The sequence below is a fragment of the Ictidomys tridecemlineatus genome, chromosome 7 (genome assembly GCF_052094955.1).
Source record: "Ictidomys tridecemlineatus isolate mIctTri1 chromosome 7, mIctTri1.hap1, whole genome shotgun sequence".
In the NCBI taxonomy this organism is placed as follows: domain Eukaryota; kingdom Metazoa; phylum Chordata; class Mammalia; order Rodentia; family Sciuridae; genus Ictidomys; species Ictidomys tridecemlineatus.
Genome location: NC_135483.1, coordinates 66722496 through 66750301, shown reverse-complemented (window position 1 = coordinate 66750301; position 27806 = coordinate 66722496). Strand labels below are relative to the sequence as shown.

General features: G+C 35.0%; 1 protein-coding gene across 3 annotated transcripts; it reads left to right on the top strand.

Annotated features, from left to right (window-relative positions):
- The first annotated feature begins 999 nt into the window (after nucleotides 1-999).
- Armc1 (armadillo repeat containing 1) lies at nucleotides 1000-27490 on the top strand. 3 transcript variants are annotated; one of them, XM_078017096.1, is made up of 8 exons: nucleotides 1000-1213; nucleotides 1750-1800; nucleotides 3874-4094; nucleotides 10157-10248; nucleotides 20098-20287; nucleotides 24287-24403; nucleotides 24489-24563; nucleotides 25291-27490. In XM_078017096.1, exons 3-8 carry the CDS (start codon nucleotides 3912-3914, stop codon nucleotides 25480-25482), a joined length of 849 nt encoding a protein of 282 aa, XP_077873222.1. In that variant the 5' UTR covers nucleotides 1000-1213; nucleotides 1750-1800; nucleotides 3874-3911; the 3' UTR covers nucleotides 25483-27490. The 3 variants fall into 3 exon arrangements, with proteins under 3 accessions (XP_077873222.1, XP_005323018.1, XP_013213007.1); XM_005322961.5 differs by lacking the exon at nucleotides 1750-1800 and having other exon boundaries at nucleotides 1001-1213; XM_013357553.4 differs by lacking the exons at nucleotides 1000-1213; nucleotides 1750-1800; nucleotides 20098-20287 and having other exon boundaries at nucleotides 3893-4094.
- The last annotated feature ends 316 nt before the right edge of the window (nucleotides 27491-27806 follow it).

Here is a 27806-nt window from a genome sequence, read left to right as displayed (position 1 = left end):
ACTTTCCCCCTTGAGAGTGCTTCTTGCTAAGCCTCACATTCACTTCTAATAAAGTTTTCTTGTATGACTTGATGTCTGATTTTAAATCTTTCCTTAGAACACAAGAACCGAGGTTTGGAGTTTCAGGTCCCTACTTTCCTGTGTCACAGTGGTTTTTTGAGTGCAATAGACGCATTATTGTCAATGACTGGCCTGTGGGATTTAGATTACCTCGAGAAATACTTAAAAAATAAAATAAAATCCATATCTTGACAAAACCAGATCTTTAGTGACTGCTATCAATAAAACAAGTACATAAACTTTTACTTTGATAAATATAAGGAAATAATGATTTTTAAAAAAAGAACTGCGTGACAAAAGAGAAAATTCGAACGAGTCTCTTAGAATGGAAAAAAAAAGTCATTTCAAAAAGCAATCACTATTTCAAACAAACAGAACTGTACTTTGCAGCCTTGGCTTTGCCAGGAACACTGGACACCTAGATGAAATGAACGAAGAGTCCAAGGAACGCTTAAGTCCATAGTAAAAACAAATTTAACGATTGTGAATTAAAATCACAGAAGCAGCAGGGCGCATTGGCAGAGGCTGTAATCCCAGTGGCTGGGGAGGCTGAGACTGGAAGCTCCCGAGTTCAAAGCCAGCCTCAGCAACAGCGAGGTGCTAAGCAACACAGCGAAACCCTGTCTCTAAATAAAATACCAAAAAATGAGGCCCGGACCACAGAAGCAAAGAAGCCTTTCCACCACCGGAACGCTGGGAGTTGTAGTCGGTATAGTAAGAAGGCTTTTCGACCGAATCAAATTTCTTGGGTTAGTGCTCAATGGACGGAGAATCGTTAGGTCCAATTCAGTGTTCTGTGTCCTCATTGGACCTGTCTATTGAATACTTAGTGCATTTCCCTAATATGCCAATGAACGATTAGCTGTAAGACGGCCTTCGCTGATTGGATACTTTTCCTCGCGTTGAACTCATTACCAGCCAATAGAAGGGCAGAGCCGGCGGAGGTGACAGGGTCACTGAGGGAGAGTCTGCAGAGCCTTCCCCGCTAGCGCCTTCGCTCTTGGGCACCTGGAGTTGTTCCGGTTGACTGCGATTACTGAAGTCTCGGCAGCGAACCGAGAGTTTCGCTCAGCTCTGCCTGGATACCTCTACCTCATCTGTAGCTGTGATCCTGATGGTGCGGCAGGCTGTGGTTTCCTAAAGCTCTGGAGCGGTATGTAGGGTCCAGGGGCGGCAGACAAAGCCCTGGAGTGGGAAGGCCGCGAAAAGCGGCCCCTGCCCTTAGGCGGGGAATCGACCCTGGCGGGCGCGTCAGCCTGCTTTCCAGTCAGGATTCAGTAGTTGTCCCAAGAAGGCGCCTTGAAATGCCGTGCTCGCGTGTACTTTATGAAGATATTAGCTTTCTTTCCGTCCTCCCTACATCCAACTTTTACCAATCCTAGCATTGTTAGTAATGGGTGTCTTCTCGCGTCTTTATCTCTTCAATTTGTTCTTAGGTGACTTTTCTCTGAGTTTGTGCACCCGCATGTCTCCAAAGAGCGGAAGGACATGCTTGGGTTTGACCTAATTAAAGAGAGACCAGTATTCACATCTGTGTATTTTTAAAAACTGTTCTTTGGGGTTGTTTGTGCTCTTGGCAACTCCTTTCGTGATCTATCCCGACGCTCACGGGCCACCGCACCAAATGTTGTGCGTGTTTGGTGATTGCTAGCATTCTATTTTACCATATCGCCATTCTTATTTTCTTAGATCCTGGTACCATTCAAGATTGTTATATGAGGAAGTTGAAACTCAAATAAGGTAACTCCTTGCTAGAAAGGAGAAAGCCAGATCTGATCTTAATGCTTGTTATATATTTTCTTAATCCCGCTCAATTCAATAAGGAATTAGTTTGTGTGTCCTCTGCAGCATGTGAGAGAGAAGTATTTCTCTGAGTTGAATAGTGAATCTTGGCTGAAAGGAAAGAAAATATTGCAGGCCACTGCTGGTTTACAGGTGTTTCACATTGTATCCTGCTCCTTGCTTCTGGAAGTGTGGCTCCTGACAAGTAGCCCGAGCCTCATCTGGAAGCATGCTGGAAATGCTGAATCTCAGGTCCTGCTCCACCTACTGAATCGGAATTTGCTTTTAAACAGGATCCCTTAGGTGATCAGAGTGCTATTTTAAGTTTAGGTAACATTCATTGTCCCCTAATGGTTCGTCCAAATTGAACTAAGAAAAAAAAGAAAGAAAGGAAATACAGTATAGTCTCTTGTGGATAAAACTGGAATGTAAAAAAGACAAGGAAAAAGTTTTTTCACACTTTTATCATTTCGTAATGAGTCTATGATTTTTAAAAATATGTCTGAATTCTCAATTTTAGCTTGGCAGCCAAAACTCTTAAAATAGACATGAATATTTAAACTGTGATTCAGAACTATCCTGTAAGACATCAGGTGCTGGTTTTAAAAAGTAAAAAGCAAACTAAGACATAAGAAATGTTAAATACTACTTCTGACAATTAAAATTTCAAGAACCTTCTGTTTATCCACATACAATCTGTGCACAGTCTAGCTCCTCACCATAATCTGCCCTCTCCCACTTCAAATTGTGTTTGATGTATTAAGAACTTTCAATTAGTTTCTTTGGAAGAAAGGGGTAAATTTACTTCTGCTTGTTTTTTTTTCCAGTTTATTCATTTAGTTATCTGATAAAATTGATATCTAGTCTCAAATAATCTTATTGATAATCTTATATTGATCAATAATTAAAGAAAGGCTCTTGTAGGATTTTAATGGTCAGGGTTTTATTCAGATGTTCATAGCCGTCATTTAAAAAAATTCATTTATAGACCAATGTAAAGTTTGTGCCAGAAATCAACTGGTGTGTTTATTAAAATAAATCTTGGATTGGGAAGTGAAATGGATCAAATTATATTTTTATATATGCCACAAGGAAACCCACCATTTTGTATAATTAACATGCACCAATAAAAACATAAAAAGAAGACCAAAAAAAAAAAGTGTTTTGTGTTCTACCTCCATAGATTCCTACTTACGTCTGGGGTAGGGCCTAGGAATTTGCATATTAACAATAATCTCAGTATATTTTGATGTAAGCCATTCAGGTCCACACTTCTTGGCATTAGTGTTTTTGATTAAAAAAAAAAACTATAGAAAACAAACTTACTTGCTCTTGAGCCTAATACTCATTGTAGAAGAAGGTAGGGAAAGTTTTTGTTTTATGGTTCGTTGGCTGCTATAATGTTGTTCAGATAAGCATGTCAGGTTATTTAAAAGTTATTTTGAAGTTTTTCCCCTAACCTTTAAAGACAAGTATTTCTGCTGGCTTGGGGCACAGGCAAGATGGTTTTGGGGCTTCTTGATTTACAGCCTTCTTTGAGCCTTTCTTTTTCCCCAGAGGAGCTTGTCTTTTGTAGACCTGAAGGGTTTTTGTTTTAGATGGGGGGGGGGGACAAAAATAAAAGCTATCCGCTGGTCACTTTTCCTTGAGGCACTTGTTTCAGGCTCAGAAATGCTCTAAGGGGAAAAAAGCACTGGCAGTGTTACAGTTTAAGAAAGTATAGCAAAGGTTACAAGCTTGAAGTATATTGTCTATTGTAACTTTAGAGTTAAAGTATGTATTACTAAAAAGGAATTTATTAGACTATGGAGGGTGACATATGTTCTTTAAATATTGTGTACATGTGACTAACATGCTTTCGTTTTGCACCTTATATTCATTTTATTTTTCTCAAACTGGAATTGCTAATTTAATGTTTTTGCGATTTAGATTCATCTGTTTCTTTATAAAGATGTTGTTATCCTGGTTATTTAATAAGTTTGATAATATACCTCAGCATCCTAGAATTAATTTTGCAAACCTTTTCTACAGAATTTATGAAGATTTTATTCATGTATATGACATAGAAGATGAATTCTTCCTCCTCCACCATGAATGAAGAACCTGATGCTCTATCAGTAGTTAACCAGCTACGAGATTTGGCAGCAGATCCACTGAATAGAAGAGCCATTGTTCAAGATCAGGGATGTTTGCCTGGCCTTATTTTATTTATGGACCACCCAAACCCCTCTGTTGTCCACTCAGCTTTGCTTGTAAGTTGCCATTAGTATTCATTTTGGAAATAAGGAGAATTTGAAAATGTATCAGATGAACATGGTAAAAAATTAAAAGAAACTAAGACAAATAATAGTCCCTTTTCCACAAATGGTACGTTGGTTTTTATTTTTTATTTTTTTTAACACGAGTGGCAGCACTACATATGTGAAATGTTCTACAACTTCCTATTTTTCAGTTAACAAGATGTCTTTGTGTGTGTGTGTGTGTGTGTGTGTGTGTGTGTGTGTGTGTGTGTGTGTATGTGTATGAGACTGGAGATTGAACCCTGCTTAACCACTGAGCTGTCTTCAGCCCTTTTTTTTTTTTTGGTACCAGGGAAAGAACCCAGGCACTTAACCACTGAGCCACATCCACAGTCCTTTTTAATTTTTTGATTTTTGAGACAGGATCTTGCTAAATTGTTGAGGCTGGCTTTGAACCTGTGATCCTCCTTCCTCAGCCTTTTAAGCCACTAGGATTACAGGCATGTGCCACTGTACCCAGCCCCAGCCCTCTTTTTTTTTTTTTTTTTAAAGATAGACTCAGCTGTGTTTTTGAGGCTGACCTCGAACTTGGGATCATCCTGCCTCAGCCTGCTGAGTAGCAGAGTAGCAGGCTTGTTTTCTTTTGTTTTTGAGATAGGTCTCTCTCTGTGTTACTGAGGCCCAGCCGCAGTCTGGCTGGGCACAGAATCAGGAGCCACTCACAGCTTTGTGGATTCAAATAGCAACTCTTTATTCCCGAACTCACACCGGCCCTCTACAAACACGTTCTGGGGAAATCCAAATTCTGCTGCAAAATTCACACCTCCACCAGGCTCTAATCAGCAGGATACGCCCTATTCCCTGCAAGGTACACCTTAAACCTGGAACCGCCCTAAACTCAAGGAGCCGGATACTCCCTAAAACCTGATCCGCCCTAATCCAGTAGGATCCTCCCTAAACCCGGATCCACCCTGGTCCTTGAGCAGGGTCACCTTTCTCAAATATACATGCAGTGTCATAGCAAATGTCCAAGGCAAGTCCATTTCCAGGGGTCCTTCCTCTAAGCAACATGGGGTACGCTAGCAAGGAAGTTTCGATGCGTCATTCCTACTTGGCAATGGCTCTCAGCAGAGGCTGGCTGGAATTCCTGAGTTCAAGTGATTTCCCCCCTGCCTCTGTCTCCAGAATATTTGAGACTCTAGGCATGTGCCACTGTGTTGAGCCAATTACCAGTTTCCTTATTTGCAGTGTTGGGTATCAAACCCAGTGTATACTAAGCAAGTGCTGTACCACTAAGCTGTATTTGCAATTTATTTAGTTAATAAGAAATCTTGAGAATTGTATCATATTATTGTAAGTAGATGCTCAAAATAAAATATCACTTTTTGAGGAGGGGAGTGTGCTACGGATTGAATTCAGGGCCTTAGGCATGCTAATCACATACTTTACCAAGATCACCCACAAGCCCAAGAAAGAATTTACTCTTTTGTTTTTATTTTATGTCTTTATAGACTATAAATCATATTCCATCATACAGTTTGCATTTTTAAAGTCTACAATTCAGTGACTTTTAGCATGTTCACCTAGTTGTGCAGCCATTACCACAGTCAGTTTTAAAGTGTTTTTTCACCTCAGAGAGGTGAGTTATCCCTTGGAAACCTCTAATGTACTTTCTCTTTGTCCATTGTATGAATTTGTCATATTTTGTTTATCCATTCATAAGTTGATGGACATGGCACTTGTTATTTTGATATGAGAAGGAAAGGTAAAGAAAAGAGAAAATTATGTAGGATCATAGTCAACAATGCAAAAAACATCATATTTTAAGAAAAATATGGGGGTTAGAAAAACATTTAAAAGACAATGCAGTCAGACAAATCTGATGGTAATCATTTATTTTTTTAATAAATTTATCTATTTGTTTTAATTAGATATATATGACAGCAGAATGCATTTTGATTCATTGTGCACAACTGCGAAACAACTTTTCATTTCTCTGTACATGATGTAGCATCGCACCATATGTGCAGTCATACATATACCTAGGGTAATAATGTCCATCGCATTCCACCATCTTTCCTGCCCCCATATACTCTCTCCCCTCCCCTCCCCTCCCTTTGCCCCATCAAAGTTTCTTCATTTTTCCATGCCCTCCCATTATGGATCAGCATCCAGTTATCAGAATGAACATTTGGCCTTTGGTGTTTGGGGATTGGCTTATTTCGCTTAGCATGATATTCTCCAACTCCATCCTTTTACTTGCAAATGCTATGCTGAGTAATATTCCATTGTGTGTATATACCCAGAATGTGATAATTTCTTGAAGGCAGATCATCTAGTTCCTTGAACAGTAACTGGCATTAGAAAGGCCACTAGAGGGATGTTAGTAACAATTATAGATTAAACAACACGAAAGAGACTTGTTAACCAAGTGTAATATGTGGATGTGATTTGGATCCTACTTTGAAAAAGTCAACCATAAACAAGTTTTAAATAGCTGGAAATGAATAGGGATCAAATAGCACATGATGTTAAAAATTATTACCTCAGCAGGGCATTAAAATTATTAAGTTAATTTTGAAAAAAATTTCTTAGTGATCTACTGAAATCTTTACAAATGAGATGATGTGTTATCCTTTTGTTATAAAATACACCATTATGATTATGAGCAGGGAAGACAAATGAAATAAGATTGTCAAATGGTTGATAATTGTTGAAGCTGGACATGGTTTTCCCACCCTATCTTTTCTCTGCTTTTGTGTTCTCTAAAATGTTTATCATAAATGTTTAAAAGCAAATTAATAAAAATTTTGCTTACCATTCTTTACTTAAAGATCCATTGTAAAGTTCATATTTAATATAATTTCACAAGATTGTACCAGAAAATATGCTTTTCCTTTTAGAAAATCAAACTGTATAATATGAGTTTCCTATTTGCCTTCACAGAATGAAATTTTATGGGCAAAACTGACATTAATATAAGAAATCAACAGTAGTTACAAATAAGAAAAATTCCATGGCTCCTAGTTTGAGTCCAATTTTAGTAAGAAATACAATAAGAATGAGAAGAGAGAGGGTGGTGGTCTCTAGATAGGGACTTGGGACTGAAGGAAGGAAGTTTTTTGTTTGTTTGTTTTAATTTTTAATTTTGAGACTTAGTCTCACCAAGTTGCCCAGGCTGGCCTTGAACTTATTTATAGTTCTCCAATCATTCTTCCAAATTGGTGGAATTGCAGGGGTGCACTACTGTGTCCAACTGTTTTGCTTTGTTTTACTAGACTAGCCTTGAATATATCTAAATTCAGAAGCCAGGGGCTGCTAGAGCAGGAAAATTTTGAGAAGAAGGATTTCCTAATTATAGAAAATTTGAAAGGTTGCTAAAGAGCAATGGTAAGATTGCTCAGCAGTGTTGGTACTGATTAGTTTGGTAGCATTGGATTGATATAAAGCTTAAGATTTGGTTATAAAACTTCTTTCTATATGGCTTCAGGTCTGGTAAAGGCAGTAAGAACCAAATAGTTGGTCCATGATTTGGCTGGGTAAGTTGAGCAAAACGACTATACAAGGAAATTTAGAATCTTGGCACCAGAGTGGTTGAAATGATAGACTGGGTGCTAGAAAGTAAAGTCGTACAGGGATAGAGCTAAGGAGAAAGAACAGGGATTGGTAGGCAAGAGTTCCCAATTACATTGACAGATAGATGGGGTGTTTTCATAATTCTCTTATTCTAGTAGTCAGCTTATTTTTGTTATACCCTTTTGTTTTTATTTTAGTTTATTTAAAGGTTACTGTAGGTTTTACAGTATGTGTTTTTATTTATTTTATATTTGTTGTATTGAGGATTGAACCCAGGTTCCCTTTACCAATGAGCTATGTCCCCAGTCCTCCTTCATGTTTTGACTCAGGATCTGCTGAGTTGCCCAGACTGACCTCAAACTTGCAATTCTTCTGCCTCAGCATCCCTAGTCTGTGTGCTGCCTTGCCTGACTCAGTCTACCTTTAAATAAAGCACGTTTTATGTATAGTGTAGAATCACAAGACAATATATTTCCATGTCTTTCTTCCATCCTTCATGCTGGTTTTGTTACACGTTTGACTTTACACATGTTTAAACTCCAACAGTATGTATGATTATGTATGTATATGTATGGATGTATGTGTATTTTTTTTTCTTTCTTTCTCTCTGTGCTTCATTTTGAGTACTTTTATTACCACATTTTAAAGTTCACTGATTTTTTTTCTTTCCCATAAATTCTTTTCATATTTAATGTTTTTGTCTTATAGAAGTTTCATGTGAATCCTCTTGATATCTTCTATCTCTCTCCTAACCATGTTCATGTTTTTCTACTCATCCTTGAACATATAGAGCATATTGATAACAACTATTCTGATGTCTTTATCTCCTAATCACAGCATTTCTATTATATCTTGTTTTGTTTCTGTTGATTCCTTTTTTTCTCTCCTCTCTGGTTATGAGTCATATTTTCCTCCATTTTTTCATGCCTGGTAATTTCTAATCAAATGCTAGATATTAAAAATTTTATGGTTTGGGATTTTTGGATTCTCTTGATATTCCTATAAATATTCTCTAACATTGTCCTGGGTTGCCATTTAATTACTTGGGACTATTTGATTCTTTTAATATTTGCCTTGAGCTTTGTTAGAGTAAAGTAAGCTTTATTCTGTGGTAACTGCATTGCTTAGGTGAAGCTCTTCTGAGGGTTCTCCTTGATGTCTCAGACTATGGTGAAGTCTCTGTACTTCATAGATAAGTAATATTCCAGACTGTTCCCAGCCAGTTGTGATCAAGAATTGTTTTCCTTACTTCCTGGTGGCCAAGTGTCCTTTTATCCCAAGCACTTGCAGATCAGTATCAAATTGAAGATTCTTGGGCACCCCTGTAGATATCTATAACTCTTCTTGGAGTACAGATCCTTATCCTTCCTACCTGTTATTCTGCTCTGGAAATTCTAGCTATTCCAACCTCTTCAAGTTGGATCTCTGTCTTCCAAACTTAGAAAGACCACTAGGCTCCATTTGGATTTCCCCTCTTTATAGTCTAGAAACTATCACCAAAGCAGGAAAATGGAGCAATTGTAGGACCTACCTCATTATTTCTCTTTTATTAGGGATTACAGACTTGAACAGTGTCTGAACACAATGGTCCTGTTTTTTTAATGGAGAGAGGGCAGTTCCCATTGCAATCAAACTTTTTGGGGATGAGTTTGAAGTCACAGTAGGAGTTTTTACAGAAGGGAAAGAGGTTGTTAAGTTTTTAATTTCATAGATGGTGGTACATTTTTTTGTTATAGACCAAACCCTTTGGAAATGGAAAGCAAAGGACCATTGTAAATGTGAAAGGTCAATGAGCAGAGATGGCAGAATTTTGGATAGCATAGTCATAAAGAATTAGGTACCAGAGTCTTCAGTGAATGATGAGTGATTAGAAAGCCTATAGATGACAGCGATATTTATATATAAAGGAGAGAGCCTAAATGAGATGCTTAAAGAAGCAGTATGTGAAGGAAGTACTTTTGTAAAAATGTACTTTAAATATTAAGAATAAAAACACCCTTGAAAAATTAATTGAACTCACAAAATAGAAAATTTGTGAGCTTTAGTTCATGTTCTGTTTTTCACTTTAAATGTGAATTGTTATAAAACTAGAATCCGTTCATATAAAGAAGGTTGTATGTTTTGTCCCCCTCAGCAATTTGTTTTAATTTCTATGTAAAAAGCATCTAGAAAGTTAATGGCTATTGGGACTACTACTTGAGGCTGATAAGTAGAATATATTTTCTTGTGTCCTTGTCAAGATGAAGTAAAACCAGAACAACTTGATTTTGACCTTGCAGATAAGCTAGGAAGTTTTATTCCAAAGAACAGATTTAGCCTCTACAGATCAGAGGATCATTTCAGAGACTGTATCATACATTTAAGATTTCGAAACACTCCAAAACCAATTGATTCTAAAAATTGAAATCTTATTTTCTCTTTTTTCTTGCAATTAGTATAGAGATTTTAATTTTAAACATCCTGGACATGTGAATAACCTATTCCTGTTGCTGCTTTAGGCTCTTCGATACTTGGCGGAATGTCGTGCCAACAGAGAAAAGATGAAAGGAGAATTGGGTATGATGTTAAGCTTGCAAAATGTTATACAGAAGTAAGTACAATATATAGTGTCCCTCATGTAGTAGAAAAGTGGGTCTTGTTATAATTCACTGACATTATTTTCTATTTTTATTCATTTATTTTATTTGAAATTTTAAAAGGTGTATTTTTTTAGGTCCTATGTCCAAACATATTTTGATGGTTAATTTTATGGTTTTGATAAACATTGATAGTAACAATAATCCATATGAAAATGTTTGATTTTATTTAAAATGTGACAACCCTACTTATGAATTTTTTAAGAAGAAAAAAATCCTATATTAGGTATATATAAATTGATTTGCCAGGAAAGCAACATTTGATGATATGTAGTATGGTACAGTATTCTTTGTTACTTCATCTTGGTTTTACTCAAAAGAACTTTCATTAGGATCATAGTAATAAAAGTACTTTGGGTGAAATTTTCATGAACCTCATTGAGAGATTTCTTGGAGACTTAGAGACTTGGTTTTGAATGAGTAGTTTGTGTATATCTTTAACAGGTATAGTTACTGATATTGGAAATATGTGGTACAAATAAATAGATGTGGAAACTTAGGTTAAAAATAATGTTGAAATATTAATATATACTTTATATTTAAACTTCACAAATTTAGAGTAAATTTAGAGATGCCATTGATTAGCCAATAAAACTTCCTTACCTTGGTTGACTCAATGATGTGGTTGTATGTATGAAAAATGAGAAAAATGTTAGTAAAATAGTAGGGAAAGTGCTTTTATGTATGTAAGAGAAATGGTGTCAGTACAAGTCTTTATCTTGGCAGTCATCATACTAAAATGGAAGTAGGAATAAATGAGTTGTATTGTGGGATAAAGTATAAAGTTAAAGAGAGATGAAGCAAAATTAGGCAGAGAAAGTCTCTAGACCACAATGCAAATTTGACATCTTTGAAAGAAGAAAGGAAGCTGAATTGGACAAGGAGACTTGCATATTACAATACAGGTCTGACAGCCAATTCAGTGGGCAGTTCTAAGCAAAGATTGCCCTTTAGAGGAGTCCTACGTTGAGCAGAAATAGCCAGATTTTTGTACCCTCATTAGTCAGTCATTGGCTGGAGAATATTTGGGAAGAACATCTCCTTGGGTTTGTAATGGATCTGAAAGCCGCTATTGTTGGTTATTCTGTGACTGTAGCAGAAGAGCAAAGAATTTCTTGAAGGGAGATCTATCCAGTGTATCTACATGGCTTCTGCAAGTGGCTTATTTTTTAAATTCATATGTGAACTATATATTTTTAGAGCAAAATGTGAGCATTGTTTACTCCTCTGATAGTAAGAGATACATATTCATTAATACTTCATTATAATTTGGTTTTATAGCCCTTTTAAAAGTGGGGATATAATGTAATAATTTTTTTAAAGGGGTGGGGAGAGAGAGAATTTTAATATTTATTTTTTAGTTTTTGGCAGACACAACATCTTTGTATGTGGTGCTGAGGATTGAACCCAGGCCCCAAGCATGCCAGGCGAGCGCCTTACCGCTTGAGCCACATCCCCAGCCCTGTAATAATTTTAATATACATTTTGCAGTTCATTTGGCTGTTGGATATCCCAGATTTGAAGGTTGACTTTAAAGATTTTTAAAAGTTATCTTTGTTTACCAGTATTACCATCTTAGAAGTTTATTAATGTATTTGGATTCTATGTTAGTGTGGTTATCAGAAGGTTAATGAACTGTTGTAGCTTGTAAATATCAAAATTATGAAGTGTTAGAATCAAGTTTTGATTCAGCATATTTAATATTGTATTGTGAACTTCCTCATGACTTGGCATGATATTCTATTTTTAAATAAATTAAATTGCTCTGGTATTTTTATTATAATTCCTCTTTTCTTCTTTCTCTTATGTAGTACTGGAGATTGAGGCACTCTACCATTAAGCTAGATTCCCAGCCCTTTTTATTTTTTATTTTTAGACAGGGTCTCATTAAGTTGCTATTACCTCATCTTTCTAGACCACTGGGATTACGGGCCTGTGCTACTCTGCCTAGCTACTTGGCTTGTTTTGGATACTTCTGTATGTATTTGTATAATAGTAGTGACACTGTAAATGTCTATTCTTTAAATATTATTTTGCATTTTCTTTTCCTTTTTCTTGTTTTTCTGATTCTGGACATTGAACCCAGGGGCACTCTACCACTGAACTACATCCTTAGCCCTTTTTTATTTTTTATTTTGAGACAAAGTTTTGCCAAGTTGTTCAGGCTGGAGCAAACCTGCACTCCTCCTACCTCAGCCACCTGCGTAGATGGGATTATAGGCATGCAGCACCTTGCCTAACTTATTTTGCATTTTGACATCTGTGTTACTAGATACAGATGACTGATGTATCATTATTTTTAACTGGTATAAACTAATTGGCATTCTATTTTTATGTAATCACCTTGAAAACTGTAGAATACAGTGGATCTATATTGTATACTGAAGTTGCTTTCTTTGATATGATTGTTCCATAAAAACAAGCTGATCAGTACGGGATTAGAAGCACACTTTTAGATTAGCATCTCTCTGTTTGGGAGTACTGAGTTAGGGAAAGAGTTCATCATGCTGTTATGAACTATGTACCTAAGAAGGTACCAGAGGAGTAATATTCCTGTACTCCAGAACGACCCAGAAAATTTGTCGTGAAGGGGTATTTTCTTACTAACTAAAGAGCTATCGAGAAACATAGCTGGCAGTTATCAAGGGAAACCAGAAAAAATAAAAATAAAAAAAGGAACTAGGGAGAGAGAATGGAGATTATTCTTCACTTGGGAAGCAGAGAAGAATATTTATAAAATAGGGAAAATTCTGTGTACTGTATACAGAATACTTTACTGTATTCTGTATACAGTATACAGAATCTGTATACTTTAGTCTCTGTATTATGCTTTGCTGGAGAATGTTGCTGAGATTGTTAACATGTATTCAGCAACAAAGTTTAGGTTGAGGTCATATTGACATTTACAAGATTGACAATTAGATAGATTTCAAAGTCACTGTCACTTCTGATTCTTTAATTGAAAGAATTTTCAGTTTCTGTCACTCAGAATGAATCTAACATTATATTCTAATTTTAATCTGTTCTATAAATAAAAACTTTTTATTTGAGATTTGAATCTTTTATATTGTAATTTTAGGCCTGAATTCCTTTGCAAGGAGAATATTTAAAATGTCAATTTGGAAGAACGTCTAAATTCAATTTAAAGCACTTGTTAACTAGTATTTTAAGAGTAATACTTCTGATAGACGATGTATTTTCTGGAGCATTATGGCTGTCTAACATGATGTGAACTATAGAGAAAAGCCACTTTAATAAAATGTGGCATCCTAACTTTAAAATGTCTAATTTCATCTGGGGAACTTACCAGAATTGTCAATTTTGAAATAGTGCCATGATAAATGGTGGTCTGTCATGTGTGGTAATGGGATTGAACCCAGGGCGCTCTACCACAGAGCTACATCCCTAGCCCTTTTTATTTTGAGACAGTGTTTAATAACTAGGATTACAGGCATTTACTGCCACTTGTTAGTTAATGGTTTCTTTTGATTTCCACCTATTAGGTCTTTTAACTTTTTCTACTTTCCTTCTCCCTCCCTCCTTCCCTTCCTCCCCTCCCTTTCTCTTTCTCCCTCCCCCCCTCTCTCATTTAAGTTATTTCTCCCTTATCAGAGCATTTATATATTCTTCCATTCTCTTTCCCGCCTTTATTTTAGTTTTACACTGCAGTTAAATGCATAAACTGCTCATTATTAGTCCTTTTGCTGAAGTTTTCCCAGTAAGGTCTTGATTTGTTGAAGCTCAATCTCTAATAGATTGCTCAAGAAAAACTCAACTATTTAACTTCTTTTATGTTTAAAACTTTCTGTTACCTTGAGACTTGAAGGACAAGTAGACTGGATCCTTGGTTCACCTTTTGTTTTCTTGAGATTCTTGAAATTGTTGCCCCATTTTGCTTTGATTTATATGATGTCTTCAAGAACTCTGGTGCTATTTTGTCTTACAACAGATAAAGATAGTATAGTAGTAGTAGTTTAACAACACATAAGGAGCATTCTTCTGTAGATCCATCCTCCTGTCATGTCATTCTTAATGGCTACAGTTATAGTGTACATCCTTTGTTCCCCCCCCTGCAATATTTCAACGTGTCTTTTTTTGTGATTGCTTAAAACGGTTCATTGGATTTTTTTTTCTGTACAAACTCAAATTATAACTATTTTAGGTTTTGTGAAATGTGATCTCTATTTTAACTACTCAGCTCTGCCCTTGTGGGTGAAAACAGGCACAGGCAATAGGATAAGCAAACAGGTTTTGACCCAAGGGGCAGAAAGTACTTACTTCTGACTTCATTCTTACTAAAACAAGAGCAGTTGCCTTTCTTCTTAGAACCATTTTAAAGTTAAGGTGGTTTTTGTGTTGCAGGATTAAGAATTAGAGGCTGAAGTGTAGCCCAGTGATAGAGTACTTGCTTGGGTTCAATCCCCAGGACCACACACAACAAACACCAATAAAAATTATTATTGTTATTATTATTATCTGAGATGGGGGTCTTACTTTGTGCCTTAGGCTGGTCTTGAACTCCTGGGCTCAAGTGATCCTCCAGCCTCAGCCTCCCTAGGAACTGGGGAGCCACTGCACCTGGCTGAAAATAATTTTTGATACATAATAAAAGTCAGAGTTCACTTTTCAGTTGTATTTAAAAAGTAACATTTGAATCAGTGTACTACAGTGACACAGCCACATCAATGTTTATAGCAGCTCAATTCACAGTAACTAAACTATGGAACCAACTTAGAATGCCCTTCAACAGATGAATGGATAAAGAAATTATATATGTACACAATGGAATATTACTCATCCTTAAAGAAGAATGAAATTATGGCATTTACAGGTAAATGGATGGAACTGGAGAGTATGCTAAGTAAAATAAGCCAAACCCAAAAAACCAAAGGCTGAATGTTTTCTCTGATTAGTGGATGCTGATCCATAATGAGGGGGAGGGGTGGAGGATGTTGGGGCAGGAAGAATGGTGGAATGGAGGAACTTTGGATTGGGCAGAGGCAAGTGTGGGGGCAGGAAGGATGGTGAAATGAGAGGGACATTATTATCGTATGTACATGTATGATTGCAAAACTGGTGTTTTCTGCACCATGTATAGCCAGGAGAATGAGAAGTTGTGCTCTATTTGTGTACAGTGTATCAAAATGCATTCTGCTGTCATGTATAACTAATTAGCACAAATTTTAAAAAATAACATTTTGAAACTTCAATATAGACAGCTAATTAGTGGTATTTCCAAAGTATGATATAATACAAAAATGTATTTGATCTTTGTTCCTGATTCCCAACAGAGCTTCTATAACTCTTAGAATTTTCTGAGTAATGACAGTCTTTTTTTTTTAGTTGTAGATGGACGCAGTATCTTTATTTTTATGTGGTGCTGAGTATTGAACCGGGTGCTTCACACATGAGAAGCAAGAGCATCGTCATTGAGCTACAAACCCCAGCCAGTGTCTTTTTTTAAATTCATGTTGAACCCTTTTTGAGTCACACATGAGAGTATACTAATGACTTAGTGTAGGGCCCTAAATAGCTTCAGGACAGACATAGTCACCAGAAAACTGAGTGGCTAGAAGGTTGTAACTTTTAGCCCTCTAGGAAGATGGAGAGGTCTAAAGAGTAAGCTCTTTAAAATGCAAGAGATTTGGAAAGTTTCTGGGTTGGTCAGCATTCAAGGTGTTGGAAATGTGGCATGCCAGGTGTAGCATGAGAGCTCCTTGTACCCCGCCACCTACCCTTTGTTTTACCTTATATTGTCTCTTTCATCTGGCAGTTCCTGAGTTATATCCTTATATAATAGGCAAGTAAACATAAGTATATTGCCTTCCTGAGTTCAGCAAAGTTAAGAACCTGCAAAGGGAATTTGTGGGAACCTTCACCATATTTATAATCAAGTTGGACAGAAATATAGTTAACCTTGGGCCCCAGTATTTGTGACTGGCATCTGAAATGAGGGAAAGTTTCTAGAAGTGAGACCTTAAACCTGTAAAAACTTACACCAACTCTAAATAGTCAGTGTTAAAGTTGAATTGTAGAATACCCAGCTGGTGTATAGAGAATTGGAGAAGTGGTTGTTGATATTGGTAAACACCTTCAAAAGTTAGCACTAGGAGGCTGGGGTTGTAGCTTAGTGGTAGAGTGCTTGCCTCGCATGCATGAGGCCCTGGGTTCAATCCTCAGAACAACATAAAAATAAGTGAATAAAAGTAAAGATATTGTGTCCATCCACAACTAAAAAAAAAAAAGTTAGCAATAAAATGAGTCGTGTGAGGTACACCAACAGTGAGACCATCATATTGATTTGATATCCTTTCAAAATTTTTCCATTTTAAGGAGAAATTGGGGCTGGTTCTGTAGCTCAGTGGTAGAGTGCTTACCTAGCATATATGAAGCCCTGGGTTCAATATCTAGCACTACAAGGAGAAAAGGAGTATTAATGACATTAAGAATCTTTCATGCTTTTCACCAAAAAGGGGGGGAAAAAGGTCTTTTAGAAAGTGGTAAGCGTGTTAAACTATGGAATAGAAATTTATAATGATTCTGGTGGGAGTAGTTAATATTTCATATGACTATTCTTGCTAATCTAAGTACATACATGTGACTATGAAGTTTTGTAACTTTCTAATAAAAGTAGTGTGAGCAACCTCCTGAAGCTATGATACACTGTCTTAACTGTACATGTACACTTCTGCAAATTGTTTGTATGAATAAATGGCCATTTCCTCCCTTGCTCTGTTGGCTGCTAATGTGGGGACTAGTAGAATAGGTTTATGAAAGAATTAAACCCTGAAGCTTTAAGGAACTGTTTAGATGGAAATGGATTATCTTTTCTCTGATATATATGGCTTGATTCTAGCACAGTTCTCCTTAGGAGAATTGAGAAAATAGAGAGTTGTTGGGTTTTGGGGTTTTTTGTTTTGTTTTGTTTTGTTTTTGTGGAGCTAAATTCTTTTGTAGAACCACAGTTCAGTAAGGGTGCTAGAGAAATGGTTAGTCAGAGGCATGAGAACAATAATTAACCAAGAAAAGAAAGGCTGGTTTAAGGAAACTGATAACAAAAGAACCTTGTATTATTATTATTATTATTATTATTATTATTAGTGACCTTCATTTTTCCTAAAACTGTTCCCATATAGTAGCCATTAGCAATTGTTTTAATTAATTAAAATTAAATTTAAAAATAAATTTCTAGGAGACTAGGGGTGTAGCTCAGGTAGAATACTTGGCTAACATGCTGGAGGCCCTGAGTCAATCTCCACCTATGCAAAAATGAAGTATTCAGTGGTCATCTGGCTAAAGAAAGTATTTTTATCATCAGAAAGTTCTGATGGACAGGAGAAGTTCTCAAACTTGTTTACCTAACTGCATATAGGGCTATTTTATATTAGTTTTATATCATGGGATGTTTTCTTAACGATTATAACTGGAAGAATTACTCAAAGATGTATATATCTTTGTGTCTTTATCACTATTAAAAAATTTTAAGTGGTATTAGTAATATGTATCAGTAATTTCCATCTTATGAACTTTTTCAAACATTGGCTAGTATCCCTACTTTGAGGCTCTAATTCAAAATCAATGTCAAATCAATTTAAACCATCTGTCTTAAAAGTTGATAGAACAGAAAGTAGATGGGTTTAGGTGGGGACATAATATCATTAAAATTGATTTAGAAAACCTGGTGTGGTGGTGCACGCCTGTAGTTCCATCAGCTCAGGAGGCTGAGATACGAAGATAGCAAGTTCAAAGCCAGACTGAGCAAAATTGATTTAGGAAAAAAATTTACTTTCACTTTCCCTATTAAATGGTCTCTAAATTTATATCAGGTTCTCAAATAACTATTGGGTCATTATAAAATATATAAAAAGTTTTAATAAAATATATAAAATATATAAAAAGTTCAAATGGTAGTGCACTCGCCTGGCATGTGCGGGCGCTGGGTTCGATCCTCAGCACATATCTATCTCTCTCTTTCTCTCTCTCTCTCTCTCTCTCTCTCTCTCTCTCTCTCTCTCTCTCTCTCTCTCTCTCAAAAGGTTTTGGAATAGTGTGTTTTAAAAATAATTATATATGAAGGTCATTAGTTTTTATTTATTTATTTTGTACTGGAGATTGAACTCAGGGCTTTTGCGCATGCTAGACAAACTCACTTTCACCCGGCTACACCCCCAACTCTTTTTATTTTGAGACAGGGTCTTGCTAAGTTGCCCAGGCTGGCCTTAAACTTGGGATCCTTCTGCCTCAGCTTCCTGAGTAACTGGGATTACAAGCCTTACCACCTTGCCCAGCAAGATAATTCTTTTTTTTTTTTTGATACAAACACCTGAAGATTACTGAAGGTGGAAAGCTGTAACAAACATACCAGCTTTTTCTTTTTCCTCTTAAATTTCTGGGTACTTCTAACCATTGTATCTTCACACTCTATAGCTTATATTTGGCTAATAATTAAAATATCTAAGAACTACAGTCACCTTTTTAATAATCTGTTAAACAACTATTGTGAAACATGCTGAGACATCTCCTTAAAAATGAAAAATAGGCTTTAAAGGTTTTGTTTTATTTTGTTTTTGCTATATTGGGAATCAATCCCAGGTCCTCACATATCCTAGGTGAGTGCTGTATCACTGAGAGCTACATCCCAACCCCCAAAATAGGTTTTTTGATAATTTCCTGCAACCCAGAGCTAAAGTAACTTATCTTTGTAGTTAACTGGCCAAGAAAATCACCTCATGTGATTGAGTGCCTGGCACTGTACATTTCTAGCTATATGGAGCTTTAGTTCCAGGGGTAATAGAAAATCTGACATGTCTAGGCTAGATATGAATATTATAAATTGAAGTATTACTTGATATACAGATTTTTTTTAGGCTCTCTGGAAGGTATAAAGAGAACACACATCCTAGTAAGGCTTTTATATACTTGTAAAAGAAGTAGAAAATTAAGGTCAATACAAACAGTACTTTCTGGTGTGAGAAATGGACTCTTATGGGGTGTTCATTGAAGGCAGTGATGAAACAGACTTTAAGGGTGGAAGTTAGGTTAGAAAACCTGTGGTCTGGGTAAAGAACTTCTGGCTGAAGAAAATACGGAAAGCATTACAGGACAAAGAACAGCAAAGAGGAATGTGTGAAAATGCAAGGTCTTTCTAGAAGATATCTTCTAGTATCATAATGGACTAACCTGAAGAATTATAAAAGGATAAAAGGAGCTGATTTAGATAGCTGAATGGGGACAGACTTTAAGACCTCCAATGTGTGTTGAAAGGTTTAAATTTAATTGAGCTCATTTGTAGGTATAATGAGGATTTTTTAAAGTTTTAAGAATGAAAACTTTTAAGTTGTGGTTTTATGATACATACATGGTTTGTAAAAGAAATGCAAAATTATAAATTAAAAAAAATAGAATTAATTTGAATGTTCTAAGATCTCATCCTAGAATTATCTGATAATATGAATAACAGCATGGTTTATTTCCTCCTTTTGTGTTTTTTTTTAACATTATACTTTTTTGAAGTTCATTTACTTTCAAATTAAGAATTAAGTGTTAGTGATGATCCAGGAATATGTTGTATAACCTGATCTTATTAGTTGGTTTTCTATTTAATAATTTCAATGTGGTTTTGTACCACTATATTGATTGGATTTTTTGCATTATTGTTTTTAAATTTAAAATGCTTTCTACATTATGGCATTTGAATTGAGCAAGGCATCAGGATGAAGGAAACAAGGCTCTTGAAAGTTGAGAAATAAAATTGCAGAATCAGTAGAAGTAACTGTATATTAATTTAAATGTGTCTTTACAAGGACTACAACTCCAGGAGAAACAAAGCTTCTGGCCTCTGAAATCTATGACATTCTTCAGTCCTCCAATATGGCAGATGGTGATAGTTTTAATGAAGTGAATTCACGTCGAAGGAAAGCGCAGTTTTTTCTGGGGACTACAAACAAACGTGCCAAAACAGTGGTTTTGCACATAGATGGTCTTGATGATACGGTAAGTGTTTTTTCAACATGTGGTTCATAAAAGAGGAAGAAGAAATCATGTTAACTAAAACTGTTTCATGTTATTTGTTAATAGTCGTAAGAGGAAGTCTCAATATCAGTATTTTATGTCTGTGAAAAGGGATATTATGTGCTAGAAGACATAATGGCTTTTATGCACCTAGTAATAGATCATCAAAATATATGAAGCAAAAACTGAAAGATATGCAAGGAGAAACAGACAAAATTCATAGTTAGAGCTAGAGATTTCGATGACACTTTCTCAATTAGTAGAATAAGACTACAGTAAAACCAGTGATGCTACAGAAGACTCAAAAAAATATTACTATTGATCACCTTAACCTAATATTTACTATTATTTTACCATACCCAGCTATAGAATATATTCATTCTTTTGTGTGCCCAGGAAACACTTACTAAGAGATTATATTTTGGTTTATAAGACGAGTCTATGTCCTCTTAACACAAAGAAAGCAAATTAGAAATTAGTAACATAAAGGTATTTAGAAAATCCCTCCAAAATTTGAGAAACCGACACATTTCTAAAATAAACTATGGGTCAATGAATAAATTAATAAAAACTAGAAAACATTTTAAATTTCATAGAAATGAAAGTATAATATCAAAATTTGTTGAAAGCAGCCAAAATAGTGTCTAGAATAGAAATTCATTAGCACATGCCTAAATATTTATATACAAAAGATAAAAGACATCAGGTTGTTGACTTAGGCTTCTACCTTAAGAAAATAAAACGTGAAGAACAAATTAAAGCTAAAGAAAATGGAAAGTGAAGAACAAATTAAAGCCAAAGTAAATAGAAGAGAAGAAATAGTAGAAATTAGTAAATGAAAACAATAGAGAAAAATCAGTGAAATCAAATTTGTTGACTTGATCAATAAAATTGATAAACCCATAGCCAAACTGATTAAGAAAAAAGAGAAGTCACAAATTATCAATATCAGAAATAAAAGAGGACACAAACATACATCCTGTAGACATTGAAAGCATAATATGTAAATACTTAAATGACTTGACACTGATTAATCTCATTCAAGAGGGCATAGATAACTTAATTAGCTCTATATCTATTAAGTTGAATTTGTAGTTAAAAACCTTCCCTTAAAGAAAACTTCAGGCCTAGATGCCTCATTGGTAACATTTAAGGTAGAAATAATATTAATTATACAAATTCTTCTGCAGTATTATAGAAATACAATTGTAGTTCTCTATAACATGTGGATCCTTCTGAACTCATTCTACTTTGTCTGCTTTTAGTATTAGTTTTTTGGGTTTGCTCTCAACAAGTTGGGCGTATTTCAAGTGAATTTCTCCCAGGTATCATGTATTTAGGTCTTGCTTTTTTATCCAGTCTAAACTTTTCTGCCTTTTTAATAGAACTTTTTGAACAGTTGATTTTTTCTTTTTTTTTTTTTTTTTTTTAATGCTGATTCCTTTCTATTTGTCCTGCTGGTTCTTTGTTTCCTTTTTTCCTCTGCCTTCTTTTGAACTAGGTGGATTACTTTTGAGATTCTATTTTATGCCTTTATTAACTAATTAGCAATAGTTCTTTCTTTTACTCATTCATTCCTCGGTTTATGATTTATTTTCTAATCTTTGACTTACAGTCTAGCTTCAACTAATATTGTATAATTTCATGTATAGTATAAGATACTTTTACAGTATACTTACACTTTTTTCATATCTTTTACTTCTGCTTGTCATATGAATCCGACAATATATTGTTAATACTTCTTTAAATTAGAAATAGTCATCCTGTACTAACTTTTGTACTAGAAAGGAACACCTAGTGTTAGGCATCATTTTGGGTACCAGGGAGATAGCAATAACCAAAATTGGTGTAATTTCATTAGGGGAGACAGACAGTTAAAAATGAGATGACTTTATGAATCTTGTTTCTCTCTGTCTCATGTGGTTGGAATTTGGTTTTAGAATATGTATAATAGGAAGGATACTTTTCTGTTTTTCACTTTCCTCACATTTAAAATAAAGAATTATATTTATAAAATCTTAAATCTCATGATATATGTCCTGTGCATAGTTTTTTAAGTTTACCTGGTATTAAATCCATGAAAGAGAGAAACATGCCCTGTTCTGTACCACACCCCTAAAAGGGCTTCACAGAAGTCAGGTCTTGGCAGAATAGATTCAATAGACTGTGCACCAGGTGAGCTCACTGTGGGCCTGCACTCTGCCACAGACTTGTAACCCAGATGTCTCCCTGAGTAGTGTTAAAATGCTGAAGAAAGGAATAAGCAGTAACCATGAGTTGTTTAAAAGGAGGTAGAAAAGAGTTTGAAAACTGGGTGTGGTCTAGATCTTGGTCAAGTGCAGACTCATGCCCTTTGAAATTTTGGGTCAGAATTTGGGCTCACTGCAGATACAAGAGAATTTTTAAGGTAGTGATTTTGTGTGTGGACTGGAGATATAATTCAGCTACTTTTTAATTCATTTCTACTTTGGATCATCGTTTGAGGTGATGACTTGATATCCAAGTAGATATGTCTGATAGAAAAATAAAAATTAAAAAGTCCTATTGGAGTTAGTGATGGTGAAGTGATAAGAATAGACAGTTAAAAATTTTGAGGATCAAAAGACAAAATAAGTTACTTAATTATAGGCACTAGACCTTGGAAGTAAGATGAGACAGAGTTGGAATAATCAGTGGCATAAGTGCAAGATCTTGCTTGAAAGCTGTGGTATATTATGCTATGTATACCATTGGAGGGAAATGAGAACTACAAAGGTAATATAAGTATAAATATAAATATTTAGTTGTAGATGGACACAATATCTTTATTTATTTATTTTTCTGTGGTGCTGAGGATCACATGTAAGACAAGTGCTCTATCACTGAGCCACAACCCCAGCTCCACCACAAAGGTTTTTGATGGTCATTGAGACCAAAACAGTAGCCATAGAGAATGCCATAATTGTAAGATATAGTAATATTTACAAATAACCACGGAACAATGTTTAAGTAATAGTGACTCAAATGCCCAGTGCCTGCTAATTCTAACTTCAGTCTTAAAATTTATCCTGGAGATTTTTAAGCTAGAGCAGAGACTAGTAAGTTTTTGTTGTTGTTGTTGGCTTTTTTTTTTTTTTTTTTTTTTTAATAGGACCAGAGAATAAATACCTTTGGCCTCTGATTCTCTGCTTTAGAGCACATTTTCACATATTATTCATTTGCTTTTTTGACTTAAGATGCAAATTAAATTGGCTACCTTCTTTTTTAAAAATATTAATTTTTTAATAGTTGTACACAATAACTTTTTATTTATTTTTATGTGGTGCTGAGGATCGAACCCAGGGCCTTGCACATGCGAGGCAAGCACTCTACCGCTGAGCCATAACCCCAGCCCCAAGGCTACCTTCTTTTTGATAAAAATTATTAAAACTATATATTAATATTGAATATTTAAAAATCTAGCAGAAATTATTATTCTGTTCATCTTATAAAATTTAATTAACTTGACTTAGCACCCCACTCTCTGCCCTGAAGTGTGAAACAGTAGAAGTAAAATAGATATATTTTCTTCCCTTCCTTTCAAAACATACTCATGTACTACATGATCATGTTCAGTCAACAGTGAACAACATATTGAATCATGGTCCCATAAGATTTAATGGAGCTGAAAAATTCCTATCACCTAATATTTTTACTTTATTTTTTCTATGTTAGATACATTTAGATACAGGAGTACTTATTGTGTACAGTTGCCTACAATACTCAGTCCAGTAAGGAGTATAGGCTATACATAGCCTGGGTCTGTAGTAGGCTGTGCATCTAATTGTTTAAATATGCTCTAAGATGTTCATATAACAAAATCTCCTAACAATGATTTTTTTAGAACATATCCTTTTGTTAAGTGACATATGACTCTAATGACTACTTTAGTGTTGCTTAAGTTGATTTATTCCCTTTTAATATTTTACCTGTTTTAACAACAGTTTGCTTTTATTTTTTCAGTCTCGAAGAAATCTATGTGAAGAGGCTTTGTTAAAAATTAAAGGCGTTATTAGCTTCACTTTTCAAATGGCTGTTCAAAGATGTGTGGTACGAATTCGTTCAGATTTGAAAGCAGAGGTTAGTATTTTCAGTAACTAAATATGCTTGAGGTTATAGATAAACAAATCAGTGTTCAAAATTGTTCCTTTTTGTCCTGACCCAGGCTTTGGCATCAGCAATAGCATCAACCAAGGTTATGAAAGCTCAGCAAGTTGTGAAAAGTGAAAGTGGGGAAGAGGTAACAGTTTTATTTTTATACCTGACTCAGACTCTCAATTATTTTTGATGACTACTGTATTCCTAGATAAATAGTTAACAAATATAAGAATATGGTGTTTCTTGGTTAATAATTTTTTTTAGAAATACAGAGAGATCTTTTGTATATTTTATAGTCTGTACTTATAAAGAAAGCTTTTTTAAAAAAAAATCTCAGTGCAGATATCTTGTTGATTTTATATGGAAGATACATGGTTTTCATGTATTGATTATTAAAAATACTTTCTTCCTAACCTTCACTGGTCTTGCCAATGCTGAAAATAAAAGTGCAGTCATTGGGCTAGTGTGTGATGAAAATTCTTGTCCATTGCTACCCCTTCTAATAATTTTTGTGATAAAGAAAATGAACCTCTAATGCCTTGAGCTCATTTGGATTCAGTGAGTCTCTAGGAATCCAGAGTAGCCAGATACTTGCTTTAGTTGTCTTTATATAGACAAAGGTTGCTTATTTATTCCTACGGCCTCAGCAGATAAACATCTGAATTCTTATTTGTAGTTATTCCTTTCTGCGTTGATGCAGTGGTCAGCATTTGAGCCTTCTATCATGTAAGAGGAAATTTTAGAAGAAATAGAGCCTTGGAGAATAAATATGGTACTTAGAATGAGGAATAAAGTTGACCTTTAACTTAGGACATGTATATGTATATGAATTTGATTTTGTAATTAGCTCTTAACACATTCTCTGTCAGATGCTGGTCCCATTCCAAGATACTCCTGTGGAAGTAGAAGAGAACACAGAATTGCCTGACTACTTGCCTGAGGATGAGAGTCCCACTAAAGAGCAGGACAAAGCAGTTTCCCGGGTGGGCTCACACCCAGAGGGTGGAGCTAGCTGGTTGAGCACAGCTGCAAACTTTTTATCCAGATCATTTTATTGGTGACTTCAACTTCAATTTGGGGCTCAAGGACTGTGCAAACCAACAAGGGGCCAGTTTTCCATTGTTGTGGTGAACTGTCAAGTGCAATTTGCAATAAGTTATCATGAAAAGTTTTTAGATTACATGATTGTGTATGCTGCATTTTACATTTTATTGGACATTTTACCCTACTGAGTGGTAAAAAGGACAGAGGCTACAGTTGAAATTTGTTTATGAAGGTATTTTGGTTTTGCTTTTCTTTGTTTAATTGCCTCACTTTTTTAAAAAAAAAAAAACAACAAAATGGGTCCACTGTTAAAACCAAACGTGTATGTATGTGCAGCTTTACATTTTATTTTACATGAAGCATGTGATTAGGAAAACTTGTTTTCTCCTCAAGCCTCAGGATCTATCAGAAGAGAAGTTTTTTCATAGCTCAAGTTGTGCATGAATTACTGAACATTTTTCTCTACTTTTCTTCATGAAAGATACATGCTTTGGTACTCTTCACTGAAAGTTGAAAATATTTCTTCTTATCCCCTTTTGTGCCTTTTTATTTTGCCAACCATGTTTTTAGAAACGATATTACTAATGACATTTTACAAATTGAAATATTTTAATTTGAATATAGTAGGTCCCTAAAAATACAATTCTACAAAAACTTTGCAATTTTATTTGTTATAATTTTAATAAAATTAACATGGAATCAGTTAAGAAGGAAACATATATAGTAGCAAAGTGCTTTTGGAACTGTTTGAATGTGACCAAATGTGGTTCTAGTTGACTAGTGTTCACTTTGGCTTATATCAGCTCTTCAGATAAATCCACCATGAGACTGCAAGAAACTGTAAATGGTCTCTCAACCTTACTTTCTGATTACACATTATCTCCTGCTAGGGGAAAAAATAATAATAGTGAAGAACTGACAAACTTGAAAAAAGAAAACAAAAATTGAATGCCTATAATGCCGTAGTGCCACTTTGGTAGAGTCTTAACTTTAAAACATGAATTGCCTGGCAGAAACCTGTTCAGTAGGTATTTCTTTGTATTGCCTTTGTGAGTTTATTATGAAAATGCTGCAGTCACATTGAATGAAAAAGACCCAAATTATTGTTTATAAAAAAATAAAGCCAGCATTGGCACTTAATCTTGTTTCTCATGTCCAGCCAGAAAAAAACTTCAGTGAAGGTAAGATAAGTAAATATATATACATACATATGGTGGCTTTTTAATTTGTTTTGTTTTGTTTTGGTAAGTAATAGCTAATTACATGTATGTGATGCTTTATTAAAGCTCTAAAATATTTGTCAACTAAGATTTTCTTTTTGGAAATCCATCGATATTCAGATATGTTTAAATGTTAACATGATTAAAAACTAATACAAAGAAATGGAAATTCATTTTCATCACCATGTAGAGCTGCTATTTTACTACTTAGAGAATGTGAAGCGACAATTCGACCCTGGAGGATTTCTTGGTGTTTTCAGCACTTGTCTTTTAGAGAAAATTAAAAGCATCCAGTATTACTGGAGAAAAATAATTGTAAAGTGTCATCGCCAGTGAGTTTTGAGTTCACTAGTATTGTGACCTTAGGGAAGGAGAGATATTGAGGGTATCAAGAACAATATTTTTTTCATGTTTCTGGTGTCTGATTAAAGTGATACGCACAAACAGAAGATATAAGCTTTCAGGGCACATTGCTTTAAATGCATACTACTACTTGCTGCCAGAACCAGATGTGTTGAAAAAGGAAACAAAAAACCACCTCCTTTCTGTAGCCATTAAAGCAAAGTTTACTTTCTGTTTTAACAAGTTTTTATTTTATTATTCATTGCCACACATCTGCTTATTTAAAAAACTACAACCCTTTGGTATTAATGGTTCAGTACAAGTAGATATTTCAGCTTAATGTTTGTGTGTTCTAATTATAAGTGTTCTTTAATTCCAGGTCTTATAGAGCAGTTAAGGCAACTGTAATGGCATTTTTGAAGTATATTGTAAAATAATAAAAGGTAACATAATTAAAACTGTATATTGCCTTCCTATGGTATATGCATTATTGATTACTCTTTGTGTGGTGCTGGTGACAGACCCCAGGAACTCATGAGTGCTGCATAGGGGCTCTATTACTGAGCTACCCCTACAGTTAATTTAATTTGTGATTTGTTTACTACTATTTAGCAGATTCCTTCATTTATTTTTTTATTTCGTTTTTATTAAAAAAAAAAATGTGGGAAGGGGGCTTAATACTTGCTCCACTGAATGAAGTTAAGTTTAATGCATCCTAATTCTTACAGAATTGTTACGAGAGAATAAAAGTGTGTGTGTGTGTGTCTGTCTGTCTGTCT